At 41.6% G+C, this 24,597-nt stretch overlaps 1 protein-coding gene across 2 annotated transcripts in view; it reads right to left on the bottom strand.

Moving 5' to 3' along the window:
• Window positions 1–550: 550 nt before the first annotated feature.
• P3H2 (prolyl 3-hydroxylase 2) overlaps window positions 551–24,597 on the bottom strand; it is a 165,342-nt gene continuing 141,295 nt past the window's right edge. For both annotated transcript variants that reach the window (XM_036107944.2, XM_078068016.1), the window contains 11 exons: window positions 23,829–23,971; window positions 23,409–23,498; window positions 21,623–21,663; window positions 20,447–20,541; window positions 13,802–13,929; window positions 13,131–13,226; window positions 12,452–12,602; window positions 11,477–11,594; window positions 10,468–10,543; window positions 5,690–5,830; window positions 551–1,539 (listed from right to left, as the gene is read on the bottom strand). In XM_036107944.2, coding sequence (XP_035963837.2) covers window positions 1,447–1,539; window positions 5,690–5,830; window positions 10,468–10,543; window positions 11,477–11,594; window positions 12,452–12,602; window positions 13,131–13,226; window positions 13,802–13,929; window positions 20,447–20,541; window positions 21,623–21,663; window positions 23,409–23,498; window positions 23,829–23,971 — 1,172 coding nt within the window. In that variant the 3' untranslated portion in view covers window positions 551–1,446. The remainder of the gene's footprint in view (window positions 1,540–5,689; window positions 5,831–10,467; window positions 10,544–11,476; window positions 11,595–12,451; window positions 12,603–13,130; window positions 13,227–13,801; window positions 13,930–20,446; window positions 20,542–21,622; window positions 21,664–23,408; window positions 23,499–23,828; window positions 23,972–24,597) is intronic.

Here is a 24,597-nt window from a genome sequence, read left to right as displayed (position 1 = left end):
GGGCATACTGGATCCAGCTGGGATTACAACCTAATGCTCCTTCCCTTCTCCCAGCTGAAGGTTGAGTGGAAATCAGATGGAAATCACATAACTCACTGTGACTCAATTTTTCAGTCTCAAAGGATGAATGTGCTTAACCATCAACCAAGATCATAAATGGCAACCAATAAATGTGATTTTTCAGAGAATGTTTAGATCTGCTGGTTTTCTTAAGAACTACTACCCCTACTAGAGCCCCTCACAGAGGCAAGTAATCTCCCACCGGTTAGCGGGCTTCCCAAGGCCAGAACAACCCCAGCCCCACCCCGAATAATGTCTCTGCAGGGCTTCCTTAGAATTCTGGCCAAGGACCAGATGTTCTCTGGACGAACACCTCTGCTAACCATTTCCGTGCCTTCAAAAGCAGTGTTTCCACTTTCCTTGTGGCCCTGAAGCATCTGCCAGCCAAACAAGTCAGAGCCCAGTGCTGTCCCTGGGCTGCCCCGAAGTCACAAAACCATTACCTGAGGATACACCAAACGTTTGGGAGAAGAAAAATAAATGCCAGATGTTAGGATCAGGCTCCCTGTATTAAACAATCAGACCCAAGCACGAATCTGTGAACTGGATAGCAGCCAAGATGAGGGGGGACCAAAATACATGTAGCTGAGGATGGGAATCAGTCCAAAATCCATTTTTCTTACAAAATGCCCCTACCCATCAATGGGCCCCACACTCAGGCAACGTGTCGGTGATGCTCCGAGTCATGTGGGATTGGAGATTTTCTTCCAAAGGCACTGGGGTGAGGAGTCTTTCTACTTCAACCCCTTGAACAACCTTTTTTTAAAGACACAAGTCTTCAGGCAGCCCTTTCTGGAGCACCGTGGAGGAGGAATCGAAGCTTCCAGTGTAAATTTGTCCTCAGGTGAAAATCCCAGGGCCAGTAAGTCCACCAAGGCCCTGGCGAGGCTGGGCCCCTCCATCTCCTGCAGCGTTCTTCCAAGTGGATCCAGGGACACGCGAGGCAGTGCAGACCCTGCTGGGGGATCCTGGAACTCCAGCTCATGGCCCCCCCACACTGGGAGAGGGTGTTGCTGAAGGGCACGGGGCCAGAAAGACTTCTGAGTCCAAATCACATGCTAACTTTAGAACTGGAGCATGCAAGAGAAGTGTAGTTTCGCCAAGAATGAACTTATTCTTTCTGCTTGAGCTCTTGGATCTGCAGCAAACGACATGCACGCGTGCGTGCGTGACTGTGCACGGAGGGGAAGGGGAGAGACGACCTGATGAGAAACCAAGACGGACAGGCTGAGGGAGGCAAAGCGAGCGTCCTCAGGAACGGAAGGGGGATCTGGCGACTCGGATTAACCTGTTAATTTATACCGTGGCTCTGTACAAAAATAAAAGGGTTCTCATAAGATTAACAATTTAAATAAATATCTGATAGAACTTTTCTTTCCCTCATCTTTATAGCTCATCTTTGGGGTTGATATTCAGTTCATGCTTCCCTTGCTGTTCCTGATCCAGGATGGCGATCACTTCATCGGCCTGTATTCGCTCCTGCAAAACAGGTAATGGATACATTTCTGTTACAGGAATCATGGTCAGCCCCCGCGGCAGGTGCTTCCCAAACACTTCCGGGCATCGATCTGTGCAGAGATGGGTGCTAGATCCAGTTCAGGATTGACCCTCATCCCCGTCCCTCCAGTGCTGGCTTCTCCTGACTTCGTTATGTCCTAAGCAATAACTTTCCAAGATTTCTCTCTTGCCTGGAAGTCTTGTGTATTCAACTGATGAACACCCTTTCTTTTTTTTTTTTTTAAGATTTTATTTATTTATTTGAGAGAGAGAATGAGATAGAGAGAGCATGAGAGGGGGGAGGGTCAGAGGGAGAAGCAGACTCCCCGCTGAGCAGGGAGCCCGATGCGGGACTCGATCCCGGGACTCCAGGATCACGACCTGAGCCGAAGGCAGTCGCTTAACCAACTGAGCCACCCAGGCGCCCTGAACACCCTTTCTATGCTGGGGTTCAATAGGCATCTCCGACTCAGTGCTCCAATCAGCGTTCCAGCTGGAGTCAGCGTTTTCTGCCCCACACACCTATTCTGGTCCAACTCGCCAATTCTCTCTCTCAGCAAAGACCGCCTCTGCTCACCCATTTGCCCTGAAAGCCCAGCCCATCTGATAAATCACCAAGTTCTGTCTGTTCCACCTCCTGTTTCCACCCCTTTACAGGGCCCATTACTGTTGTCTTAGTTGAGGACAGATTTCTCGACCGTGGCACTCCTGACCAGAGAATTCTTTGTTGTTGGGGGCGGTCCTGCACCTAGTAGAATTTTTAGCAACAGCCCTGACCTCTGCCCACTCCAGGGACCTGGTAGCACCTCCCTCCAAGTTTTAACAACCAAAAACGTCCCTAGACCTTGCCGAACGTGCCCTAGGAAGCAAAATCGCTCCCACTAGAGAACCACAGGTATGGGTTCTCACCATCTCTTAGTTCAACTGCTGCAGCTTCCAAATCATACCCCCACTGCATACCCCACTTGCACATGCTTCTAAGGGGTCCTCTGCATTTCAGTCCCGACCACGTCACTGTCGGGTTTATGCTCACAACCCTTGCATGGGTTCCTGTTGTTTGAGGTTCCAGGCCCAGTCTCCTTGGTGTGCTTATAAGGAGTTGCCTGATTTAGACCCTTCTCTCTTCTTTGGTTCCCCTTTGCCTTCTCTTCTCACCTCACCTTATACTGTAACTTCCCGACTTACCTCAAGGCCCCTTACTCTCAAAGAAATCCCTAGCCCTAGTCTAGGTTAAAGGTCCTTCTGAATGTTTCCATCATATCCAATGCTTTCCCTTCCCCCTACATCAAACCATCAGCAGGCCCAGTTGATCTACCTCCAAATGGCATCTCAAACTTCCATGTTCTTTCACCTTCTCTATCACTACTGTAGTCCATGACATGTAGTCTAGATGCAGCTTCCTATCCTGTACGTACTAGAGGTACCATATTGTCTGTCCTATCCTGTAACTTCCCAGAATGGGGGGAGGGGGAGCAGGGGAGGGCGCATGGCTTTCTTTCCCCAGTTAGAATAGAATTGGTGTTTCTTAACTAGTTTGTCGCATCTTACTGAATTTTACCTTGTGTTTTAATTACTTTAGCCCTCACCTTATGTCTCCATTTTGACCTCAAGCTCCTTGAAAATAGGGGTATGTCTTACGTAGTCCACGCCCCCTATTGCTAGTCACTAGCACAATGCCAGGTGCAGCAAGTTATGGAAAAACTGTTTTATCACTTGAAAACAAGCCCTTCCATTCAAGACCTATCATCGAAAATGATGCCTCCATAAAGGCAACCAAAGGGACTAAATATACTAAACAAGAAAGCTAAATTGATGTCATGCAAAGTAAGATGCCTGAGGACTACTTTATGAACATGGGAACGACAACTTGCTGCTTAACAAACTGATGTACAAAACTGATACAAACTCTCAGATCTGACTGCTGCAAGAGACCCTTACAATCATGTCTCTCCCGAAAGGGAAGAAGTTCCTGAGCTGGAACTCCACGTCCAAAGAACTGAAGCTTCTGTATTGTGCATCTTTCGGAGTTTACAATGCTAACTACACTTTGAGAACTGATAACCTTTAAAACAATCTAGAACAAGCAGGGAAATCTGCCAGCTCTGTTGACTCCTCCATAGGCTTGCTCAGGAATTCAATCTGAGAAGAGGCACCTAACTCAGGACTCCCAAAGTTTATTGCACATTCGAATTACCTGGGGAGCTTTTAAAGCTCTCCATACCCAGGTCACACTCCTTATCAATTTAGCCAGAATGTCTGAGGATGGAGACAGATGTCAGTAGTTTGTAAAACTCTCTAGCTTATTAAAATGCGGAGCGAAGTCTGGGAATCCCATAGGCTAAATTTTCTGGTAGTTGCTGAAGAGGTTCTGGTCATTCCCTCCTGTGACCACTAGATGCCACTACTGCCTGGATTCTGGAGAAGTTTCCTAACACTCTGAATTAGGAAGGAGCCAAGAGAATTTACTTTGTGTCCCTTTATTTGATGGAAAATATCTTGGAAGAGATGGTTGGGATCCTGAGTAATGAAACGGACTCAGTGTTTGCTGAATTGAACACTAAAGGGAAAAGAGTGTGGTGATGTTCCAAGAATTTATCATCTTCCCCATCTGCTCGTTTGCCTAGATTCTCTGGTGCAAGAGCACAGTTCGGGGGCGGGGCGGGGGGGGTGGTTTGCTGGTGTTTTAGAGTGGACAAGCACAAGGAAAGAAAGGAATCACAGCTGAGGGAGGCTGTTCAGTGCTCTTTGAAGTTTTCAGAACTGCGTGCTCTGCCAGCAGCCCTCTCACCTCCAGCCAGGACCAGGAGGACACTCTTGCCCCTTCAGGTGCCTGGCTGTCTCCTCGGTGGGGAGCGAGCCTCTATCAGTCAGTCTTCCTTGATGCCCCCTACAAAATGCACACTGCTGTCCTAGATCTATGTCCTTGTCGACCTCTCCAAGCTCCTCGTGGTCATGGACTGTGCTTTGTCACCCTTGTACCCCCAGGGCCTACCTAGCAGAGTTGCCCAGGCACAGAGATCTTCCATAAACATCTGCAAAGTACGTGAAAGAATGCTTACGGAATGCGGCCTGAAATCTGTGTGAGCTAGATCCAATGGCAAAAAGCATGAGACAGAGGAATGAATTTTAAACAGTTTCTGACTAAATTGGATCCAATTTAGGTATCCAAAGAGAAAACTCGATCGAATGCCATTATAAAGACTAGATTTTCATAGCTCGTCAATACCCGGGGCTGGAGGAGACTGAAGACCCCCAGTTTAGCCCCTGCCGTGAAGTTTCAATTTCAACGTCAGCATCCCATGCCAAGCTGTTGCTGAGGCTTTGACGGGAGTGAAAATGAACTTGCTACTTCTGAGGCGGACGATGCCACCAAGCAGTGGCGACAATTTGAAAGTCATTCCTATGTTGAGCTGACATTTTCCTTCCACGGGCTTATACCCATTGGTCTTAACTCCTCCCTCTGCAGCCTCACAGAGAGAGACCATAAGCTCTGGCCAGGGGCATCCAGGAGGATGGGATCCAGGTTAAGAGTCTACTTCCAATATGATAATAACAATATGTTAATATGCAATGTTTAAGTTAATAATAGTAAATAATAACAAACTTTCAGGTTGACTCACTGTCTCCTACATGTGTCTCATAAATGATTCAGTGCTCTTTTTAATGATTTATTGAGAAAATAAAACAGTCTTCCTGGTGCCCAGTAGAAAGTGGTTCCTCTCTCCTGATGCCACAGTTTGGTAAGAAGCTGAAGACTAACTAGAGACTGCCAGACATCACTTCAATTTCTATTTCCACAAACATTCCCTTATTAGAACCCATCTGATCAAGAGTTGCCTTCCTAGCCCCTCTTCGTTCTCTCAAACTCACACTACACACAGCAGATGTGTTAATTGCTTCATCGTGGATCTGAACAGGAAAATCTATTCTTGCTTAGAAAACACAGCCAGTGTTGGAAACCAGAAAGAAAGGACTCTGTAATAGTTTGATTGATTGATTGATTGACTGATTTTTATGATCTCTAAGATCCCTGAAGGGTTATGGATCAATTCAAGGACTTTTCAGATAAATCAGTTTACAAAGCAGGTCTTTGGAACATCTACTTGGCCTTCTGGGTGGGCCACAGACTCACCAGTTCTCTATAAAGTGGGTCCAAGGTAAACCACAGAGCCACAGCGCACCTCTGGCCCTTGGTTACCGCCTTCACTCCATGTGGGTTCTCTCCTCCAGACGAGAAGCTGATCATACGCCCACACTTTGGTTTGATAGAGGCCTAAGGAAGAATGTGAAAATTAGACTCTCCTTTCCATATTATGAGCATTTCTACAATCCCTTTCTCTATCCTTCTATGGGATTTTTTAGGTCAAGTTTTGAATCAAAGAATAATGGAATCCTGGGACTGGGGTAGATGGATTGGTTCAATTTCCTCACCCGTAAAACAAAGGTAAGTTCAGAACAATGTGTGATTCAGACATAAAAGTGTTCAGGTAAAATGCCTGGCTCCCGGCCTTGAGCCCTAGCACGGTATCTGGCCTATGGCAGAGGCCCATTTAATATTTGCGGAATGACAAAAACAAATTAAGGAGTGCAAGAGTGCTGGTACATTTTTATTATTGATCTAGGTAGTGGCCCTATGGGTGTACCCTTTCCCATGCCTGAATCGTACGTGTTTGGCTTGTGAGCCTTTCATAACACAGAGATTTTTAAAAGCCAAGTCTAATGTCATATGCTACTTTAATTCGTACTACAGTATTCCTGCCCAATGGTCCTCAGTGAATGCTTTAATACCTCCAGTAATGAGAACACTCTCCTCCTTGGGGAGACCTAGTCCGTGGCCTCCAGGCTCTGAAATGATTAACACGGTCCTGCCAACCCTGTGCAGTGCTCAGGTGAAACTGCTCACTAATGTTGAGTAGAAGACAGCAGAGAGAAAAGAAGCACCGCTAGGGAGCCAGCGTGGGAGATCACATGAGCGGGCTCTACGAACGGGGGAACTGAAGCAACAGAAGATAAGGGGCCTGGCGTCTGTATTTAAGAAGTGTCTGGTGTCAGTAGAGTTCATTTTTCTTTCTTGAGAAACACAGACACATTACTCATTCCATAGCAGAGCTTAGAAAAGTAAAGTAAAAGAAAAAAAAAAGTGGTACCATTCTACCATTTGATGAGATGAGCTCATTTTATTTTTTTTTTTAAAGATTTTATTTATTTTGAGAGACAGACAGAGAGTGAGCGAGAGAGCACAAACCAGGGGGAGAGGCAGAGGGAGAAGCCTGTCGACTCCCCACTGAGCAAGGAGCCGGATGTGGGGCTCTATCCCAGGACCCTGGGATCATGACCTGAGCCCAAGGCAGACGCTTAACCGACTGAGCCACCCAGGTGCCCAGGGCTCATTTTATTTTATTTTTTATTTTTTTTAAAGATTTTATTTATTTATTTGAGAGAGAACGAGAGAGAGCACGAGAGGGGGGAGGGTCAGAGGGAGAAGCAGACTCCCTGCTGAGCAGGGAGCCCGATGCGGGACTCAATCCCGGGACTCCAGGATCATGACCTGAGCCGAAGGCAGTCGCTTAACCAACTGAGCCACCCAGGCGCCCAACCCAGGGCTCATTTTAACTAGTTATCTTCTGCATTGACTTGGATTGATACATGCTCATTAGAAAAACCTTTGGTTTCCTTCACCATAAAAGGGGATGGCTATGTGTTTCCACTGCCAGCTTCAGGAGCAATATTTGGAAAATTCCCTGAGGTCCTTGGATGCTACCTAACACGGGGACCCCTAGACGGTAAGATACACATGGAAGGTCAGAGGGAGATGGAGGAGTCAAGAAGTCTGAAACCTGTGTGTGTGTGTGTGTGTGAGACGAGCAGAGAAAAGCAGTCAGCTTCTGGTTACTCTTCTATTCACAATAATTGAGAAATGATTTGTCTTTGCTGGAGAGAGTTGCTTTACTTCTGCAGCTTTGTCAAGGTGACTTCGGATGCAAATCTAGAGAATTCACTCCTTAAGGGTGCCCTTGGTACCAATCTGATTTCATTTTCCTGGAGAAGGAATTTGTTGTAAGTTTCCACATGGAAACAAAAAAAATAAATGATGCTTGAAACATATGAAGTAGGTAGGAAAGCCTTGGTCTACTCGCAGCTTTAAGATCCAGTTTCGAGTTTTCTGGGCAGCTCATTCCCAGGTGCTGGTCAGGGCTCACTCAAGCACATGTGGGCACCATTGCTTCTATGTGATTATCAAGTGTCAGCAGTAACATTTTACAATATTAAACACAGGGTGTGGGGACAACTTGATGCTTTATCTCCGATGGAACTGGATGAACTCAAAGTATTTTTACACATGAAGAACTTGGGAAAGTTTAGGAGAAGAAGCTATCAGCTACCTGAAGCATTTGGAATTGATCATAGGTATGTAGGTTCACAGAAGTCTCTATGACCAGTCTTACCAAATGGAGAGCGTCACCTGTTATACATCAGCCATGGAAAGGAATAAACAAGCTTCATGCATGACATAACTTCTATAGAAAAATATGTCCTGAAGTTTAGATGATTGTAAACATACTTCTGGAGCACAGTTCTACATTGAATTTGATTTTTTGTGAAGCAAATAGAAATTATTTTTTTAAAGATTTTATTTATTTGACAGAAAGAGAGACAGCAAGAGAGGGAACACAAGCAGGGGGAGAGGGAGAGGGAGAAGCAGGCTTCCCGCTGAGCAGGGAGCCCGATGCGGGGTTCGATCCCAGGACCCTGGGACCATGACCTGAGCTGAAGGCAGACACTTAAAGATTGAGCCACCCAGGCGCCCCGCAAATAGAAATTATTAAATTTCACCTCTCTCAAACTTGTACAGTGAAACCCAAATCCCAAAATACTCATGTTTCACAAATATGCTGCTGTTGAACATAATCTATGTATCTTCCAAGTATGATAAAAAAAAATTCCTTTTGCTTTCCATCTAACTGATGATTCAAAGTCAGAGAAGCCTTTGTGCTCTACTCGTCTTGAATGAATGTAAATCTTTAGCCACCATTCAGTCAGTTGTGTAATTCCCAGATTTTTCCAAAGTAAAGAACTTAGAGGACTTTTTTCCTTGTGTAGCCCCAAGTTGGGCCACTTCTCTGCTTCATTTGTCCCTTATGTCAAAGAAAGGAAAGCTGAAAAGTAAAATTATCCATTTCTCTTTGTTATTGGGACTGATTACCTAAGAATTTTAATTATTTACAAAATCCTCTAAAAACTCCACCATATGTATTAATATGAAGTAGAGCTAACTTGGGAAAATGAATCTATCAACTTGGAGCTTTTCAATCAAAACACTGTTTAAATCAGTTTTTCTATTACTTTTTTAGGGGTGGTGGTGAGGGTTAGATTCAGTACGTTTTAAAATAGTTACACCTTTCTCTTAAAAGTACAGCTATATGAAAGCAGTATTATCTGCTTTCACATCTTTAAACAGCAGAATTACAGTTAACTTGCATTCAACAATTAATGAATAACTGATTCTTAATGGTATTCCAGGCATCACTTGCTTTCAAACATTAAGCATTTCCAAATACGACCACTAGATGGAGTAGAAGCAAAGAAATCTTTCAACCACCTGTCTGATTTTCTTTCCAACTGTGTGAGCTGGAAGCATTTTAAAATCTGTTCTAGTGTTAGCAGAGCTCAGAGCTTTCTGCACAGAGACTTTAAAAAAAAAAAATAATTTTGTGTCGGGATTAGAAGCAACCCGGATCATCAATCTTGATTTAGTTTTCCAGATAATGAATCTGTTGATACTTAAGCTTTTACAACAAAGCGTGAGGCATCATAACCTTTTAGATACACATTATTGCATAAAATGGTATGAAATATTTTTTCTTAATTATTCCAATGTTTCTGGACAATTTTAACCTGAATCTCCATAGGGTTCCCTTTTAAATCCAGTAGTACAGAATTTTTTATATCATCTGCTTATACCCCACCAGTATGCCATAAATGATATATGGGTGTCTCCTACAAAATAGGAGAGGGAAAACATAATACTCAGAAAACGTAGTGAAAATAGTATGTATAAGACAAAATCCTTGAAGTTTGTCAGGTACATGCCTCAACTATTTAGATTTTATATGGAGGAAAGATATTTCATAATCTATTTACAATTCAATTATATCCTCAATTGGAAAATATATTTTTCTACCATGGTTTATACTCTTTGGCTTAAAGTCCAAAAGATGCTGGCTAAATGGTCTATAACTCAGTGGACTGGTTTTCCAAAGTCACTGGTTTGCCTAGGAAGACGGTAGTTGAAATTAACTGTTGATTTTCACCTACAAAGGTGTGTTTAGAATCTCATCTATAGTGTGTGTGTGTGTGTGTGTGTGTGTGTGTGTGTGTGTGTGTAATGTGTATGTATCAATTTTCATGTACAGGATTACTTGCAGCCATAAGCATATATATCCATACACACATATATAGTAATTTTGATAACTAGGGGTCTAGAGCCCAATACTCAGTATAAGCATGGAGAACACCAAGTTGCTCGAAAACTATCCTATAGAACCCATTTGTCTAGTCCTAGGCATGGATGACTTAGAAATAGGTGTTTTTATGTTTCCATCAGACTACCTGACAAAGAATCAGAAGACCTAAGTTCTGGTTGCAGGTCTAACACTAACTAGCTATCTAATCATGAGCAGTTGCTTCATATACCTATTCTTTAAATTACCCATCTGTAAAATGGACTGGAAGATTTTATTGATGAGTCCATCTCTAACATTTTAGGATGCATACATTTGCTGGGCCCCTGTGCATCTCTTGAATTCTCAAGCTCAGCTATTAGAAGTCCAATAGTCTGTGAATCCTTGGAAAACAGCAAGCTTGAGATGAAGAAATGCTACAAAAACTTGCCTGTATAGGTTTACTTACGGTCACAGTCTTGGCATCCATCTCAGTGAAAATGAACTCTCCTCCTTCAAAGTCATCATTCATATACAGCAGAGCACTATAAGAAAAAAAATAGAAAACCATTTGTACTATTATGTGCTTACAACAGCTTTGTCAGAGAATACCAGAGATGTAATAAACTGACCAGCCTGATTGGTTAAGTTTCCTTTGAACTGGACATTGAAATTACTGACCCTCCTAACCCTAAAAAGATCAGATATAGTTTGGGTCATACCCCTGAAGTATTTATTTGTTTCACTTATGCTAACATTTTAATCATATTTCAAATTTTATCACACATTTCACTTTTTCCCAAGAAAACCTAATTAGATTTAATCTACCCCTTCGAACCTGCCCATGCTACTTATCATTCTCTTCTTCCCTCTTATGCTTGTAACTTTAAAGGATGTTATTTCCTCCCGAAGGAGCTAGAGAGCTCCAAAAGGTGTAGTCTTGCTTTGTAGATAGGGTTGTTCAATAAATGTTTTTTGTATGGTGCACGCTGCAGTAGTAATTAACCACTATTATATACATGGTGACTTCTCTTTGGGCACTACAATATCATCTAATTTTTCCTCCGAGTTTCCAGTTTCTTGTTTATAAAAGGCAGACATAGGTGAGTGATACTGTAAGATCCCTGTGTGCATTGGGACAGCATATCCTTGGGTTCTCAGACTGAGATACGCAACCCACAAGGGATACACTTCAGTGAAAGCCAAATGATCAACAAAGAAAGCTTTACTTTTTATATGAAAACAAAATGGGATTTTGTGGATTCCGATGCAACAGAATGTGCTTGGCTTTTTAAGGTAAAATCTGAGATGATCAAGTCGCTTCCTGGTTGTGTCAGCTGCTTCAGGAGGGTATTTGAGAATCTCTGCTTCATCAAGATGAATATGATGACAAGCCAAACATATCAGTTTTCTAGTTTCCATGGGTAGTTGGCAACTGTTGGACAAAAGCTTGGTTGTGAAGGCAGTGCTGGTTGTACCTATAGTCCCGGAACGTGTAAGCAGGAGGCTCCTTCCAGCATTCGTTGGCCTCAGGATCCAACAGGCAGTTGTCGGCATGGATGGGGTGACTGAGGTCAGTTCTTCTATCCTGCTGACCTGCCGGAAAAGGGAACTGGTGAGAATGACAGGAGAGCAGGAACCTCCAACAGCAAAGCTGACAACCTGTCTTCTCCCATCGCTGCTGCCCTTTGCAAATTTGAGACACAAGATAGACCCACAGAGATGAACGAACCGACTAAGCAGTCAAGAGACGGGTCCTGCTCTGGTGCAAACTTGATGTAAAACCATGGACAAATCATGCCTGCCTGTTTTACTATAAAAGTTTCTTGATATGAAGATACATAGTAGAAATTCCATGCATTCCATGGGTTGGACCTCATGTGGGGCAGGGAAATGAGAGGGGTGGAAAGAAGATGTAAAAAGAAAAGTCTGATTCAGCTGAAAGTTCATGTGTCAAAGTCTCCTCCCATGACATCCTTCCTCCCCTCCTACTCAACAGAGTGTGGAAGAGAAGATCTAGGGGAGAAATCATGACAGCCGGGAATGAGGCGGTCTCTGCCTTTTTAAGAACATTTCTTTCAACAATCCCTTCATCTTCTAAGTGACCACTTAATGCTTTGGGGCGTGATGGGGGACTATAATAATCTTCAGGTTCCTGGTTCCCTGGAAAGTAAAACCTAAAGCAGGAAAGTCTTTCTTTGTGTGACTTTAACCAAGTAAGGAAAATAGTTTTGAAAGGAAAGACAGGCAGAGCAATGGCCTTCTGGAACTTGAGGGGGCCAAAAAGGAGAAGAGGAAAGGGTGAGAAAAGAGTGAACAAGCTTCTTCTGTTTTGGGAATTTAAAACTTTGCTAAACCATGAGTATAAAATGTAACAGAACTTTGTTTTACATTGTTTTCTTTCTCATTTCACCCTGGGTAGGAGGGAACAAGTTCAGACTCTGGAATCTTACCAGACAGAGCAGTTCGGCAGACCATGTGTGTATAGGAAAAATACAGGGTTGAGTTCAGCATGAAATAGGATTCTACAATCTTTCGAGCCTTCTCGCTGATGTCATAAAACAGACGGGCACTCTTCAGTGGGACTCGGCCTTCGTAACCAAACTGAAGACAAAGAAGAACATGAGATTGCACTGGGTTGATCGGAAGGCTTGAGAAAAACAGACACTAGGTTTCAGTAAGGCAATATAAGGATGGTCAAGTCTGCGTTGACCAGTGGGAATACGACCACATGCTCGAGGATTTTGGTTAGTAAAATAAGCCATTGAAATTCATCCTTCCTAATCACAGCGAGAACACTGAAAGCTACCTCCCCAGCAACCCTTGGTGTGGTGCAGAATCATCATGTGGTTCAGTATGTTTTCGCCATTGCACCAGGAGCTCCTTGAGGACAGGGGGGACTATGTATTATTTGTCAGATATGAATTTAGGAGATAAAAAGTTTGATGAGTTGATAACTCAGTGAAGGAATCAGGAATGATTTAAAACAATGGAGCTGTCATTTCATACTTGCTCCCTTCATCTCTCCTGACAGGTCTACAGCCTGGACTCTCCTCTTTTCTGTACCTGCAATTCACAGAAGGTATCTGATGATGCTTAGGAACCCAAACCCAAAAGAAGCTACGACTTTACTTTGAGTGCTTTCAGGACGGTTGCACCTTCAAACTTCTCATTGGGTGTATGGGGTGAAGTTTTTCCTCTGTATCCATCACCAACAAGCATGATTCCCTGGCAGCAAAATATAAAAAGATGCTCTATTAATGACAGCAATGACTTCATCAGCTTTCCCTTTTTGCCTTGACTGCCAGGAAGCTAAGGACCGCAGTCAATACTCAGAACCATCCCTGTTTTGTACCAGGATCCTGGTAGCATTAATCCTTCCAATCAAAAGAGATATCTTCATTTAAATTTCACTCTACATGTTCATCATGAAATACCAGTTTTTGTAGAAATAGGTAGGCTATAAATGATTAATATATTGGTTAATTATCAATTAAAATAAAGAGATTTCCCAGTGACTTCATCAGGTAGGCAGGGCACATGCTGAATGGCCATTGTCCTATGTATTAAGCCACTAACTATTCCAGATCCATGAGCTGTGTCCAGATCTAGACGAAATTCAAATCAGCCCGAACCAGGCTATGAAAATGCCCCCACATCGAGGTCCTTGTCCTAAAGAAAGTGACGTTTCAGGCCTGGTTTCCTGACTCCAAGTGAGACTAGGACCAGAGAGCTCCAGGGCTCCCACCAGGCTGGCACCCTCAGGCTCCCTCCTCCCCCCACCCCACCTCTTGGGTCCTCACACTGGCCACACTGTGGAGCTCCCGGCACTGTTCTTCCGACAGGACGTTATCCAGGAGAACCCGCTGAGTCCCGTTCAGCTGCTCCGAGTTATAGACAAATGTGATGTTCTCATAGAGCAGAGGGCCACCTGAAGAGACAGAACACATCATCTTCTCTGTTACCTCTGTTCCCAAGGAGGGAAGCACAGAACACCCGCCAGTTTTTAATGAGAAATTCATGAGAATCAGTTTGCTCATGAATACTTAAGAATGCAAAGACACATTGGAAGCTTGCTAAGTACAATATGGATTCAGGGAAAAGACAGATGTCTGAAGACCAGATATCTGAAGATGTTTCTCCATAACATCACAATAATGTCACATTTGTATAGTATTGTGGGTTTGATACACTATCTTTTCATTTGATTCCAGGGATGATCTTGCAAAGCAGACTGGGAATATCACAGGATGCTGCTCGGAGAAGACCTTACAGAATTCTCTCGGCAACTGCACACACCCTTCTCCACAACCTTTGGTTCCTAACTCTGCTACAACATCACATTACTGGATCATGTGTTTGTGCCCCCACATGTGACATACACACCACAGTCTCACTGGTATGGAGAGAAATATCTTCACTAGAAAACTCAGCTGGTAAATGCACCATTAGGACAGTCACACCCAAGCCAGCCACCTCCTTCCTAGTCTTCTTCCCACCAACTAACTGACTCTACACAGTCTTGTTTGTGGAATATTTATCTTTCTCTGTTTTCTGGGCAAACCTTTATATCGCTTTCTTTGCACGGGAAGGTTTCCTATAGGCACCTGTTCTCTCCCTGGATGGAGCCCACAACTTTATGAATTAGCGCATGTAGGCTTTTCAGAAGGTGATGCTTTGGGGTCATGCTTTAGGTGGTTAATTACAAAATCTAGACATGACCAGGCTCTTTCCTCACAGAGGATAGGACAGAAGGACAAAGCCTCTGTTGGTGAGGAAATCTCCAGCTATAACACAGTGCAACCAGCTTGAACTAAAAAACTGAACAGAGAGGAAGAAAGTTTTTCTGCTCTTTATAAGACTCCTAAGGGACCTGACATGTGCCTGTTAATAACAACAGTTCGCCCTGGAGGGAGGCAGTGGGAGGGCTCAGCTGCTCCCTTCTTCCCCCAGTCAAGCAATGGTCCCCAACACACTGGCCTAAAACACATTGGTGAAGAAGGAAGAAACCAACTGAAATCGATGTCCCCTCTAGTTCTTTAAAACAAATTAGTGAAACTAAGGAACAGCATCAAGTTTATTAATAGTCTAGTTAAGATGAAAGATTCACTACAGCCCACAATTAGTGGACTATTAAGATAAAGAGACAGTGTTTCCCAATCTTTAATAATAGATGGTTATTTGTTAAAGGAAAAGTTCCCTAAGGAGAGGCAGTGCAGACACATTACTTTATCACAATTTTATTTCCATACTTGCAATTATAAAACTATGAGCACTGTATTTATTTATCTTTAGAGTTTCATATAACTCTAATACCAAAAGCAATTTACAAGATTAAATAAAAGCAAGACCATAAAACTAAATTTTAGTTAATATTAATGAAATGGTTAATGTTATTTTGCAGAAACCAAAAAGCTACATTCCACATGAATGTTCTACTCACTGATCTGGCCCAGATTCTTTTGAGCCAGCATTCTTTATAGTATTTTTTTTTTTTTAAAGATTTTATTTATTTATTTGACAGAGAGAGAGATAGCGAGAGCAGGAACACAAGCAGGGGGAGTGGGGGAGGGAGAAGCAGGTTTCCTGCCGAGCAGGGAGCCCGATGTGGGACTCGATCCCAGGACTCTGGGATCATGACCTGAGCCGAAGGCAGACGCTTAACGACTGAGCCACCCAGGCGCCCTCTTTATAGTATTTTTGATGTGTAATGACTCATTGCACTGCAACTTTTCTCTACTGAAATTATTATGAAGTCATAGTGTACCATGATAAATTTGGGCCTTTATCTGCTCCTGATACATTATTTATAAGTTTGTTCGACTTCATTTCTTGTTAGTCTTCAGCCCCCGAAGTATCACTAACCGGTGCCAACAGGATAGTAGCCTCACCCACCGTGGTGTGAAATCTCATGGTGGGACTTGACTATCAGGTGGTTATTTACATGACCCACTAGTTACCCCTATTAATTTTTTTTTTTTAGATTGTCATCAAAATCTATAAATACAGAATTTCTTGGATTCCAGGAATATAACCACATGGTATAGTTTCAGTACCAATCTTTTGGATGAATAGAAAAAAAATACACACACACACATACACAATTCAGTGTTTCTCAGCCTTTATTCCACAGAAAGTTTTTGATGAAAAAACAGTTTCTTGATCAAATGTGTTTGGGAAGTACTAGGTTACACAAAATTTAAGAGGACTTCTTAGAACTTTTAATATGTAAATAGGCATTAAGAATATCCTGAGTATTGAGACAGTATAAAGCAGTTCTCACCCTTAATCGAGCATAAAACCAACCTCCCTTCCTCCCTCCCTCCTTTCCTTCCTTCCTTCCTATGACAGAGAGACTCTAAAATGACCCCCTAATGATCACTGCCTCCTGGGATTCATGAGCTTGCGTAATTTGCTTTCCTCAAGTGTGAATGGGGCTTGGAATTTGCTTCCAACAATAGAATATGGCAAAGGTGATGGGATATGACTTCCGTGATTGTATTACATGAGATTGCCACCTCCATGTTGCTAGCAGACTGTCTATTGCCTTCTCAGCTTGCATTGCAATATGTTGCTGCATTAGACAGACTCGTGCAGCAAGGAATGAGGCCTCCTCCAGCCAACGATCAACTAGGAACAGAGGACCACTGTCCACTAAGACTTTAGGAACCAAATTCTATCATCTGAGCTTGGAAAAAGATAGTTCCTCAGTCAAGCCTTAGAAGAGACCTCAGCCCTGATCAACAATTTGAGGGAAGCCTGTCACAGACCCTGAAGCAAGGGACCCCACCAAGCTACCCCCAAATTCTTGACCCCCAGAAACTGGGTGATAGTGAATGTATGTTATTGTAAGCTGCTACATTTGTGCTCCCTTTTTTTTTTTTTGGGTAGCAATAAAAAAACAGTAGACTCACCCTCTCCCCAACACGACCTCTTAACATAAAACACAGGTTATTTGGGAAAAGTTGCTCTAATCTATATAGCTGATTAAGAACCATAGCCAGATTAAGGCAGTTTCTCAAATATTTGGAAAAGTAAACTGCATATTCCATTCCCACTTAGAAAAGTAAAAGAGATGTTCTTTCAACAAGAAAGACAAGATACTTGTTGGTTCACTGAAAAGCAATTTTCTAATATAAAAGTCAAACAGAAATGGATGACAGACCAAGGGTTTAGTGAACTGGGTTGGTTTCTACTATGTCATATTTTTTCCTTTCCTCTCTTGAGAGTATATGAACTTTAAATATAATTACCCTATTTTCAAAAGACAACTTTAACAGTTACTACAACTAAAACATTTAGAAAAATGCCTACCGTTCTTAAGTTCTGTATAAGTATTTGCTATTACTATGTTGATTATTTAGTATTATGTAACATATGCCTGGTCTATTGGGTTAAGTTCTGAGTGAGGTTTCTTAATAAGCATAAAGGAGTATATTTTAAAAAAGGCTACTGGAATATTGCCAATTCCTCCAGTCACACCACATGGAACGTACTAAGATCAGAGGAAGGGACGGAGTGCAACAGGAGCCTTAACTACCTACCCACTCACAGCTTCAGGCAGAATCTTCTAGAAACCTGCCTTTCATGTAGTTAACACAATCACCACTGAGCATTGACTTTTATACAGAGGTTTCCCACACATGCATTTCACAAACCACAGCCAACTACCCGCCCACTAACCAAAAGGAAAAAAGAAGAAGAAGAAGAAGAAGAAGAAGGAAAAACAAACCCTGCCATTGAAACACTCACCTCTACCAGCCTACAAATGACTAGTAGCACACCAGACAGAGGAAAACATTAAAATAAAAATAAAACTGTAGTCCAATAAGTTGTGGTTCCTGGGGCCTGACTTGATGGCTTCAGCCAACTTCTAACCACAGCTCAAGGAGACTTAGCTAAACAACTTAATTCTTCTCTCATTCATAAAGTATGTGCCTCCAGTTGCAATAAAGAGGGATCGTCTAGGAAAATACTCCTTTGTGCTCACCGCCTGTGGCTCACCGGGCAAGAAGGGGCATTTTACTATAAATATTACAGGGTGACACAAGTCACAACAGGCATGTGCTAAGTAACAAGTCCTTATGTGAGCACAGCCCATAATGGTCTACAGAAGACTTTTCACACTGTTCCTCAGCAAAAGGTCGCTGTCCTTCTTTTACAGCTGAGGCTCACAGAGCCCAGAGACCTCGAGTCTCTAGGTGTTCATCACACCAAGTACATCAGACTAACCAATCCTGGAAACTCAGATTCCTGATTCCAAGTTCAATGTGATTTCTACTATACTGACTGGGATGATTATGGAGCAGGACCTTTGGAAATTGGCAGTTGAAAAGAGAACAGATAAGTGATGGGTGTTTTTAGTTTGATGATATGCTTATTCCGTGGACTGGAGTCCATCTGGGACGTGGTCTTGGGTCACTCCCGTAATGCTTCTGAGCCGTCCAGTGTGAATACTACTAATTACTGTTAGGTAACCAGAGTAGATGACAATCCCTTTGTGAAAGAGGACAAAAGCTGAAATATATTCTACTCTGTGAGCATGCATCCTTTCTTGCCTCCCTGACATCTGCTTTCAGCCAGACTAAGATAAGAAAGTGTTTTCTGGTTGGGAACTTGGCCTCTGTCTACCACTGTTTTTAATTTAGAAACTATTCAGATCTCTAGTGACTCCACAGAAGGCTTTCCAGTGGTTTCCAGAGAACATCCTAAGATGCAGTCACCCATTTAACTAAGCAAATTCTACAGAAATGATAAACTCTGGTAGCCCAGCCAATCACGGCCTCTCCCCATACTGTATAGTCTCCTGCTCTATTCTTCGTATTAGTCTTCTTAGTCAGCTGCTCTATATCAGAGTCCCAGGGAGGCAGGAAAAAAAAAAAAGAAGCTTTGACGTTTGGCAACCATCCTGGAGTTTCCCAAACCTTTACAGCAAAGTGCTGGCTTATTGGCACGTACTTCCTGGGTGATTTCTCAGCTTAAAAAGCAACACGAGGGGCGCCTGGGTGGCTCAGTCATTAAGCAACTGCCTTTGGCTCAGGTCATGGTCCCGGGGTCCTGGGATCGAGTCCCACATCGGGCTCCCTGCTCAGCAGGGAGCCTGCTTCTCCCTTCCCACTTCCCCCTGCTTGTGTTCCTTTTCTCACTGTGTCTCTCCCTGTCAAATAAATAAATAAAATCTTAAAAAAAAAAAAAAAAAAGCAACACGAACTCTGGCTGACCATGAAACTTTCTGGCCTTTGTAAAACAGCTTGGGCTTTGTGGCTAAAAACTGAGGTCCAGGTCAGATTAGATGAGCATTTTATCCTGTTCACTGCCTCAAACTGACTTGGAAGCTGAGGAAGGAAAGGGCTGGGAAATGTGACAGCTGTAGAGAACCAGAAGTTTTCATATCAGCTGGAGGAATGTGCTGACACACTCTCTTGTGGGGGAAAGGAGTACTGTACTCCTTCTCAACGCAGGTTTCTAAAACCTTCTTATCTTGCCGTTATTTAATCAATAAAGGATACATTTTGGATCTCTAGACACTTTTATGTTCCATCTCCAGGTGAGTAAGAGAAAATGGGATCTGGATTCAAAGCCTGGGTTCGAATGCCTGCTCTACCCGTTATGAGCTATGAGACACTGGACATGTCACTATATCTCTGTGAGTCTCAGTTTTCTTGCCTGTGAAGTGGGGGCACTTGTCTCACATGATGCTTCCAGTATTCAAATGGAGTGTGTGTAGATTTGCCTGAGGAATTATAAAATACACAGATACCATAATAATTGTTAAGGATCACTACTGAGTTAGTACCACCACTGCTAATAATTTATTATTACAACGTTTAGCTGTATTTAGAAATTACTTTTGACAACATTCGACATATGTTTCTGTGAATTTTGATCTGACATAAGTATGTCATGTTCTGCTCTCTCCATCTCTGTGCCTTTGTTCCACTGTTTTAACCACTAAAATGGGTCCCTCCACACCTCTGTCAATTCAACTTAAATTCTACTGATCCCTCAGAGTCCTGCTCAGATATATGTGCCTCAGGCACTGTAGATGAACTCATCTAATATCCATGTGACCTGTCTCTTCAAGTTCCTCTGATGTGCAATCTATTCTGCACTAGCTAGCACTCACTCACTAGGTGACAGAAGCCCCATGACCTCTCCAAGCCTCAGGTACTCAACTGATCATTCAGTCCCTGCCTGATTCACAGGACTCTTGTGGGAAACAGATAAGGGAGCGAATTTGGAAGTACTTTTGTTGGAAACCAAAGGCGATGATACACAAATCTGAGATATTGTTTTTAAGCCTTGCTTTCAGAACGTTATGAAACGTAGTTACTTAATCTTGTTCTTTAGTTTCCAGAGAAAGTGGGCTCTTCCTTAATTTAAATAACAAGTAGCCAACTCCCACCTCCTCTTTTCCCTTCTTTAAGTAAAAGTGCACAGATACTTACCCTCTCTTAAGTCTCGATCTATCTTGGGTGATGACTTTTTCCCCATTGACAGTCCATGAACTTCTGCCCCTTCCACGTTCACTCCTGAAGGGACCCTGCCCATTAAAAACAGTTGAAATGGAATTTCCCACTGAATGAGGATGTTCAAAGACAAAGGACACCTTACTCAGGTAGTCTTCTTAGCACCTTTTTTTACAGTTAATTGTATCCATAACTTTACCCCCTTGAGATTAGAAATTAAGTCTCCAAAGAGCAGAAAAAAATTATCATGTGCATCTTTATAATGCTCAGTGTTGTATTTTTGTCTTGAGCATAGAGTGCAGCCCAAACAATGATTGAACTGAAATAACCCATGACCTCAGGTAGTGGTTCTTTACTATTCCAAGAAATATGACACAAGTTTCAAACTTGGCAAACATACAAATCACAGCATGATATCCTTTCAATGCACACAGAGTGAACAAATCCAACTGTGCATGTCCACTCTTGGATCTGTTGTAATAAATTTAGGCCACCCGGGGTTGAGGTCTTAATGCCTAGTGAAAGACCATAGGATTTTGAATAGGAATCCACCAGTCCCTTGTGGTGACACTCTAAAAGAGTCCTTTGCCTTGTCAGAACCTCAATTTCTGAATTTGAAAATGTACAGCCTAGACCAGGTCAGCTCAAACATGTAACTCCAACATTCTATGATTCCTCGAACTGCTCATAACATGCAAATTGATTTTTTACTTCTATCATTTTAAAAAATGAGGTCCCTTCATTTCTGATTGAGTTAATGACACCTGATATTTTAGCTTGCAGTGAAACTCTTTGAGCTTCCTGCTTTCAAATGTAGTAAGGGAATTCAACATTAACAAGAAAAAACTAAGCTCTATTCTAATCAAAAACAGAGTCCACAGAATGTGTCACCTTCATAGATCACCTGATCCAACCCCTTACTTGGAGGAAAAATGTAAGATTGGAAAGGATGACAAAGCACTCAAGGTCACACAGAAGTATACAGGAAGAGCTGGGACCAGAAGGCTGAGCTCCTAATTCCCAGTGTGGAACTCATTTAACTATGTATTTTTACCTATCTCATAGAGCTAAGGTCCTTATAGTGGGTATGACTCTTAAGTATTTCTTCTCATTAAAAGTAAACGGAACGGATTGTATTCTGAATGAAGAACTCACCGATTCTCATCCTGTCGTCCTCCATATCGGATCCAATAATTCTGTTTTAAATTAAAAAAAAAAAAAAACAACTCAGTAGCTTTGTCACTAAAACATAATGCACAGAAAGAAAATATACATTTAAAACACTCAAAAGACCTAAAACATTAGGAAACTTGCATACTGTATCAAGATACAATATTTTTTTAATTAATAAAAATAAGAGCTAAAGCCAATGCAATTTTGGCAAAGAAGAAATGATGCACAAATGGGTTTTTAAAAATAGCATGGAATTAGCTTAAGTATTTATATTTTTTGTCCAAGAAGTGATCTGGAATTTAGTGTCAGGAAGACACTTAAAAGATCATTCAGTCCAACTCCCTTATGTTTTTGAATAAAACAAACAAAAAAGTCCAGCTTGATTAATCATCTGTGTAGGATCATAAAGTAACTTTTTCTGAAGTCTCCTGGGAGAATGCAATTAAAAAAATAATAAGTAGGGCTGGGTATAAGCATATTAGAAATGTTATTGAGAATTAGTATATTTAAAAATTATCCTAATTTTTAAAATATGCCAATAAAAACATGACATAACTAAGACAGAAATGAAAAAAATGTTACAAATAGGATACATTACAAGTAGTGCTTTTTATAAACATATGACATGTACATATATGAAGAACTTACATAGTTAACTAACAGATAAAAGAAAAAAAGGCAGGTCCAGATAATTCAAATCACAGGAAAAGTAATTAATGACAACATGTGAAAAGTTTATTTTTGTTGGTCATCAAAGGAATACAAATTAAAACAACAATGATATACCATTTTGTACATAAGAAATATGAATGATTTTTTAATGTTATTTCTCATTGCTGAGATGTTTATTGTCAACTGGTACTTTTATGCATTTCTAGAACCTTCACTGAAGGTATCCGAAAACTCCCTTAGAAAAGCAATTTCAAGAACTTTAGAACTTCTAATATCCTTTGATGGCAGAATAATCCCATTCCTGGTAATTTATTCAAAGGGCATAGTTCAATACAGAGGGAAATGCTTCGTGCATTAAATATGGTAGAAAAAATCAGAAACAAATCAAATATTCAGTGTCAAGAAAAGAGTTAATTTATTTGTTGCACAACAATTCTATATATCTAGCTAAAAATCATTTTAAAAGCTGTAAAAAGGTAGAAATTGCTTATGATACCTTAAATAAAAATCAGAATAGAAATCTATCTATACCATAGTACTAGTTGGGCAAAAGGTGTGTCTTCATATGAAGAACGACCAGAAGTCTACATAGACAAGTGGAGAAAAGTCAGCATGGTAAATAGTACAATTGAGACTGATTTTGTTTTGTATGAAGTCCTTTTAGTTTTTAAAACATGTAAGAGAAATACAAAATGTTGTATCCAGAATTTAAGACATAAAACAATCCTGAGGCAAATGCATCAGGTACAAAACACTTCTCTTCCCCCCAGATATATTTGCTTTTGACTTTGGATCTCAGTGATATGGAGATATATTAAAGTCTTTTAATGTTTATCATATATTGAGTAAATATCCACCCCCACCTCCCCAGGTTTTGTTAATATAAGGCAGGAGATAAGAATCTTCAGTAAACTATATGTTGGCTAACTAAACATAATTAAAAAGTTTTAAAAAATAATAAATAAATAAAATTGGCAAACGGAATTTCAAAAAAAAAAAGAATCTTCAATAAATCAAGCTGGGAAATAAAATCATAAATATGAAGTCCATTGAGTATTCTTTTAAAATACATTTCCTCTTCCATCTTTGCTCTTACCGGTTCCGTGTATGAAAATCCCAGACCCTCTGCAGCTGATTTTATTAGTTCTGATTCCATTTTATGACGCTTCACGAACATTGCCAAATCCTAGAGGAAAAAAAAATGAATGAAAATTTATATTTAAATAACAGTTAAGAAATATGATAAATGTTCAAGTGGAAATATTTTTCAATAGACAGTGACAAATGAGCTAAAAAATATTCATTGCTGCAAAAAAGTCTCCATCTCAACAGATCTTCACAAGCTCTCATGTAGGAAAAAAATATGCTTCTGGCATTAATAATTTAAGTACAAAAGAACTGCATTCTAGAACCTTGACTCAATGGCTAGATAACTTTAGGAGCAGTGCTACATTTTTACCAATTCTGCCCAGAGCATCTAGCAGAATGCAGTTTCTTCTCAGGACCTTGGTCTCACCTCTCTGGCCTCAATGGATGCTGGGTCACTGGTATCATCCAGGAGACTCTCATAGTAATCCATATTGTCTAGGACATCCTCATCATCTGGATGGAGGAGAAGATAGGCCTTGGCACACTCCAAGGCTTTCACATATTCACCAACTGAAAGACCAAGGAGCTGTAGTGTTAGAGTCAGGCTAGGTCCACCTAGGGGATTTTTTTAATTGATTTTTTTAAAGATTTATTTATTTATTTGAGAGAGAGAGAGAGCACAAGTAGGGGAAGCGGCAGGCAGAGGGAGAGGGAGAAGCAGGCTTCTTGATGAGCAGGTAGCCTGATGTGGGGCTTGATCCCAGGACCCTGGGAACATGACTTGAGCCAAAGGTGGATGCTTAACCGACTGAGCAACCCAGGCGTCCCCCATCTAGAGGATTTTTAAGCAATACTTCAACATGTCTGTAGAAGGTCAGCATTAAGCCTGAATAAGAGGGAAGATAAGGTGAGCCAAATAGCATAGGCAGAAATAGTCACAGATAAAAACAGATTCTCAAATATGGAGAACAAACTGATGGCTGCCAGAGGGGAGGTGTGTGCGGGGATGGGGGAAATTAAGGGGATCTAGGAGTACAAACTTCCTGTTATAAGATAAATAAGTCACAGATCTGAAGAGTATAGCATAGGGAATATAGTCAGTAAGACTGTAATAACGTTGTTTGGTGACAGATGGTGACTACACTTATCATGATGAGCCCTAAGTGATGTACAGGATTGTTGAACCATTATGTTGT

The sequence above is a fragment of the Halichoerus grypus genome, chromosome 1 (genome assembly GCF_964656455.1).
Source record: "Halichoerus grypus chromosome 1, mHalGry1.hap1.1, whole genome shotgun sequence".
NCBI lineage: Eukaryota > Metazoa > Chordata > Mammalia > Carnivora > Phocidae > Halichoerus > Halichoerus grypus.
This window is presented reverse-complemented; position numbering and strand designations above follow the sequence as displayed.